Source organism: Poecilia formosa, unplaced genomic scaffold (assembly GCF_000485575.1).
Source record: "Poecilia formosa unplaced genomic scaffold, Poecilia_formosa-5.1.2 Scaffold81, whole genome shotgun sequence".
NCBI classification, from domain to species: domain Eukaryota; kingdom Metazoa; phylum Chordata; class Actinopteri; order Cyprinodontiformes; family Poeciliidae; genus Poecilia; species Poecilia formosa.
In genome coordinates this window covers 2043826-2049616 of record NW_006800020.1, presented here as the reverse complement: position 1 = coordinate 2049616, position 5791 = coordinate 2043826, and the positions used below count along the sequence as shown (strand labels likewise).

The 5791-nt window shown below is 42.8% G+C and overlaps 3 protein-coding genes across 4 annotated transcripts in view; 1 reads left to right on the top strand and 2 right to left on the bottom strand.

The window, feature by feature from the left end:
• Positions 1-704, bottom strand: part of LOC103141307 (uncharacterized) — a 19345-nt gene extending 18641 nt beyond the window's left edge. Inside the window, exon 1 of the mRNA XM_016673724.1 lies at positions 525-704. The gene's annotated coding sequence lies outside the window, so the exon portion shown is untranslated. The remainder of the gene's footprint in view (positions 1-524) is intronic.
• Positions 1-5791, top strand: part of LOC103141308 (synaptotagmin-7-like) — a 123071-nt gene that overhangs the window by 73274 nt on the left and 44006 nt on the right. The window lies entirely within an intron of this gene.
• On the bottom strand, positions 1412-2482 carry LOC107836747 (uncharacterized). The gene is made up of 3 exons (XM_016673727.1): positions 1977-2482; positions 1840-1848; positions 1412-1794 (listed from the first exon to the last, which is right to left on the bottom strand). Exons 1-3 carry the CDS (start codon positions 2460-2462, stop codon positions 1540-1542), a joined length of 750 nt encoding a protein of 249 aa, XP_016529213.1. The 5' UTR covers positions 2463-2482; the 3' UTR covers positions 1412-1539.

The following is a 5791-nucleotide window of genomic DNA, read 5'->3' as shown; positions in this document are numbered from 1 at the left end:
ATGGACCGGATGTGCGCTTTTATTGTGAAAGCAGCACGTAAATGGGTTTTATTGTGAAAGCAGCACGTAAATGGGTGTACCATAATGTCTTGAGCGACCGCGCACTTGTATATTGTGTACTGGGCCGGCTGGAGTCAGAGCCGGCTAGCTTTACCGCGGTGAAATACCAACACAGAGCTTTAGCAAATGTTTGGCGAGTTTCGAAGAAGTTTCGGTGAGCTACGCCAAAGTCAAGTTCTGTAATCAGCAGTTATGAAATGTTAGCGCATCAAAATCCCCCTCAATATAACACGGAGCAATTATAAATCCTATCTTTCCCTTTTATACCATTGTATTTAAAACACTGCATGATTAGATGAATGATAAGTTAAAAAGCCGAATTTCTTACGAGAAAACATTAAGTCACCCGCGTGTCAATATATTGAACGCGAAGCCAAAATCATTGCATATAAACGTCGGAGTTTGGATAAAAAGCATTTCCACATCAGTTTCTTGCATTTAGTATTAACATACAATTTACTCACCTGTGTGTTATGCTTTCTTCCCAGTAGCGTGTCGTCGTCTTTTTCTTTAGTATTTTATTTTCGGATTGCAACCTATTTAAGTTGTATTTACCGCCACCCACGTACAAACACTTACCGTTTGTACGTGTCGTACTGTGTTATGCTTTCTTCCTAGTAGCGTGTCGTTTTCGTTTGCACGTGTAGTCGTCCTCTTCTTTAGTATTTTATTTTCGGATTGCAACCGATGTAAGTTGCATTTACCGCCACCTATCGGATTGAAGTGTGGTAATCAATGATATTCCGTTTGCACGTGTCTCCCCATAGGTGTCTGCTCCTAAGTTTGTTTGTTTTTTATCTTTATTTGCGATGTTTGAAACATTGTACACAAACATAAGAAAAGAAAAGATATATATAAAAATAAAATATGACAAGGGGATTTAAACATATAATGACAAGAAAATAATCTGGAGCGAATTACAAGATATCTCCTTGGTATATGCCACATTTGATGGACACTTGTGCAAGTGGTTTGCAGTTGGCTTCAAGGGTGGTTTTCCACTGCCTCATCGAGTTTGCAATGAAGGCTCTTAGAGTCCTATTGATGTTGTACATCTCTAAGCATTCAATGATCCAGGTATGTTGCATTGAGTCATAGGCTTTCTTGTAGTCAATCCAAGCGGTGCACAGGTTGGTGTGTCGGGTTTTGCAATCTCGGGCGACTGTGTGGTCTACAAGGAGTTGGTGTTTGGCTCCTCTGCTGTTTATGCCGATGCTCTTCTGTGCCATGCTCATGTATTTATCCATGTGTCCGCTTATCTTAGCCGCTATGATGCCTGATATGAGCTTCCATGTTGTAGAGAGACAGGTTATTGGCCAATAGTTGGATGGGACTGGGTTGGATGGGATACCTTCTGTATCAGGATTGTGCGCCCTTCAGTTAACCATTCAGGGTGAGTCCCGTTTTGTAGCAGCTGGTTCAGTTGAGCTGCCAGTCGCTCATGGAGGGCAGTGAGTTTCTTCAGCCAGTAGGCATGGATCATGTCAGGTCCTGGTGCTGTTCAGTTTTTTTCATACCTGAGACTCTTTCTTGGACATCTGCCACAGTGATGGTTACCGGGGCTTGTTCAGGGAGGTTGCTGTGGTCCTCTCGTAGAGAGGTTAGCCACTGTGCATTGCTGTTGTGGGACGCCTCCCTTTCCCATATGCCTTTCCAGTATTGTTCAGTCTCCAGCCTTGGTGGGTCTGCTCTGTTGTTAGTACCCTGCCATTGAGAGTATACTTTAGCTGGTTGGTGAAGAAGAGCCGGTTAATCCTCCTGGCTTCATTCTCTCTTGTGTATCTCTTTAGGCGGCTGGCCAAGGCTTGGAGCCTTTGTTTGGCAGTTTCGAGTGCTTCAGGTATGGGCATCTGGCTGTATTTCTTAGGTACTGGTCTTTTCATTGCACCTCTTTGGAGCTCTGACAGTTGGCTCACTTCCCTCCTTGTTATCTTGATCTTAGCCTCTAACCGTCTTTTCCATGGTGGGTATTGGGTCTCATGGTTGCTCTTATAGCCAAGCATCTCAAGGATCACTGATGCTGAGTTGTATATCAGTTCATTGGTTTCAGTTATGGTGTTGGTAGGGATCGTTCTTAATGCTGCATTCACATCTTCAATTAGACTTTCTGATGGTACTTCACTCAGTCGTTGTAGTTGGCGTCGGGGTTGTCTGGTGTTCATTCGGGCCACGATTCTCTCTCTCAGGTCAGTTGCTGTCTCGTTCAGCTTTGATGGTTCGTTCATTACTGGGGCTTCATACCCAGTCTCTGGGGTAGTTGTAGTTAACTCCCCCTTGTCCTGACATCCAGGCTCCTCCCTCTTGCCGTAGCATTTGTGTTGTACCTCGTCAATCTCAGGTTGTGATAGCAGTTGCCGTTTGCGGATGTTGGAACACTGAGCTACTAGTTGTTTAGCAGTCATTGTAGACTGGGGATGTCAAACTAACCATTTTTCCCACATCCTTTGCATGTAGCCTCTCTGATTAGGGTTACTTGAGTAGTAGCATTCCAACAGATCCAGGTTTTCACCTCTTGCCCATTTCCGTCTTGTTCCAGTAGCCCATTTTTCATCAGGGTGCTCTGGTTCCCCAGCACCTGACACAGACCTTGTTTGGCCGGGCGACGTCTGAGCCGGCATGTTATGCATATCAATGTCTCTCATTGTATGAGGTAGGCTATATAGCTCCAAGGGTCTTACCTAAGGACCCACACTGGATAGCTCAATTTCACTGTTGTAACTTTTTGCCCCAGCCTGGATTCGATATATAAAGACAACCACATTCCAAAAACGTTAGGACACTAAATAAATGTGTCAGAAATCCATGAGTATGTGTGTGAGAGTGACTGACTTGGTAGGACCCCACATATAAACATGTTTCTGAAATATTTTCATAGGTGTGTGCCACTGGGTTATTCTGGGGGCTCCATAAGGAGGACCATTAAAATGTATGATTAGATGATTGGTTGAGTTCTGTTTAAGGTAAATTCTGACTAAATAGCAGCTTCCCAATTAAAGTTAGACTAAATGAACAAGCATGAAAGCCAAGAGAACAAGATGAGGTCTCCAAAGATTATTTCTCACAATAAGGTCTAATTGAATGTGACCTGTGGGACGGCATCCTGCTTTGATGGTCTCATCAAGGAAAAACTCAAGGAAGATTCTGGTTGAATGGACTACCGCAGTAGAACATGAGAGCCTGTCACCTGAAATTAAAACCACAAATGACTCACCAACATCTTCCTGACAACATAAATGACAGACTCAAGACCTGTAAATCACATGAAGTAGTTCCCAAAACCAAAAGAGCCTTTCTAGCTACTAGCCTCCCAGTCAGTTCTGGATGTCTAACCAGGTCCTATAACAGAATATTTATGGTTGTAGTGGAGCATCCTTCAACATGATATTTTTAGCTGTTTAAGATGTGTGGAACATAAACTATAATATAATGTGCTTTTATGCCATCAGGTACCTGAACTATGATCTAAAAAATAAGAAAACCTTTGATCCATATGGGAGGGCCCCACAAGGATGTATGTGTCAGAAATCCATAAGTATGTGTGTGTCTGTGTGTGTGAATGACTGACTTGGTAGGACCCCACATAGAAACATGTTTCAGAAATATTTTTATAGGTGTGTGTGCCAATGGTGTTTTTTTTGGGCTCCATGAGGAGGACTATTAAATTGTGTGATCAGATGATTGGTGGAGTGCTATTTAAGGTAAATTCTGACTAAATAGCAGCTTCCCAATTAATCCATCCATCCATCCTTCCATCCATCCATTTTCTGCCGCTTATCTGGGGTCGGGTCGCAGGGGCAGCAGCTTCAGAAGGGAGGCCCAGACTTCCCCCAGCCACTTCTTCCAGCTCCTCCGGGGGAACCCCAAGATGTTCCCAGGCCAGCCGAGAGACATAGTCCCGCCAGTGTGTCCTGGGTCTACTAACCCACAGGCCAAAAACACCCAATAGGAATCCTTCTTCAGCTTGACAGCATCCCTCACCAAAGGTGTCCACCAACGGGTTCAGGGGTTGCCGCCACAACAGGCACCAACAACCTTGCGGTCGCAGCTCCGATAAGCCACCTTGGCAATGGAGGTACAGAACATGGTCCACTCAGACTCAATGTCCCCCACCTTCCCCGGAACATTTTCGAAGTTCTGCCGGAGATGGGAGTTAAAGCTCCGTCTCACAGGGGACTCCACCAGACGTTCCCAGCAGACCCTCACTACACGTTTGGGCCTACCAGGTCTGACCAGCTTCCTCCTCCACCACCAGAGCCAACTCACCACCAGGTAGTGGTCAGTGGACAGCTCCGGAACCTCTCTTTAGCATAGTGAGTTATAAAACGGGTTTATTCATTGAAATGTTGTGTAAAGCTGTTGTACTGCAGTTTATTAATTTTTTGGATAATTTAGTGTATTATTGCTGCTTATAAACAAGGCAGTTCAGTTATTTGTGTATAAATACACCTGCAGATTGCTGATTTGCTCAGTCACTGTTGTATGTGGCTGAAGAAACACAAGTAAGAGTTTAGATACAAGAAAATCTTCATGTGACTGGACATCCCTTGCACCTCTGCTCTGATCACCTCACTTCTTTCATTTTCTCTTCTCTCCTCACTTCTCCTTTTCTCTGATCTACTCCTTTCTTATTGAGCAGTCTGGATGTCCTAAAACAGGAATATGTTTTATTGTCCAACATTACCTTACCTTCTCAGAATAAGTAATGGTTATCAACTGATTTTAATTAACCTTTATTTTTAATCATCAGGTATTACCTATTAGCAAACAAGACATAGTTTTACCTAATTTAACTGAGTAAGTAGCTGTTGAATATATACATAAATATGAGGTAAATTTTACCCACCACAAAAGAGTCGATGCAAATTGTTACCTCAGATTTATTAGGTAAATTCTATAGCTTACTTTTTTCAGTGTATTTACTTTAGTTTCTTAGTTTATTCTTGCATTTTGTTCTTCATTCATTTCTAATTAGTTTTCTCTGATTAGTATTATCCTCTCTTGGCTTATTGCTATGTCCACTTTAGTTTCTTTCCTGTTGCTAGATTTATTTTATCGTTTATTAACCATCAGTAATCTTCACTCATCACCTGCTGCGCTGCCTAATTGTCATGTGTTTCACATCATATGTTGATTTTTTCACTGTCCAGCATCGGATTCTTTGTTTTTATGTCATAATTCATATCTAGTTCGTCGCTCTGTTTTATGTCCCGCTTCTCCTGTTTCAGAGTTTTGCGCAATGTGCGCAAAACTTGTTATAATGTTATAAAACCTTATAACAGCACATTAGTATGTGCTGTTATAATATATTCATTATAACATTAATTATAAAAAAACACTTCCTAAAATTTCAGGTTTTAGGAAGCTAATAAGATATCAGCCAATCATATTAGTCAAAACATGGACCATGATGGGCCCTTACACACACTCCTGTGTGTGTATACTTGCAGTTCCATCTTGAACTAGCAGGGGGACCCCATTTTTACACACACTTGACACACACTTTTCCAGTTTTTGCTACCTTGTGGGCCAAGTGAAAAAAATGCATGAGGCATGTTAGGAGAGCGTCCCAAGCTGCTTTAGAGTGGTTTCCCATGCGGGGTCCGGCATTTTGGGCCCCACAACGTAACCGGGCCCCACAATGTTGGTGTGCTTCCGTGCTCTGGACCCCGCACCGTAATATAAACAAGTACACACACACACACACACACACACACACACACACACACACACA

Coding starts and splice junctions, on each gene's coding strand:
- LOC107836747 (XM_016673727.1), bottom strand. CDS start 2,462: ATGACTGCTAAACAACTAGTAGCTCAGTGTTCCAACATCCGCAAACGG.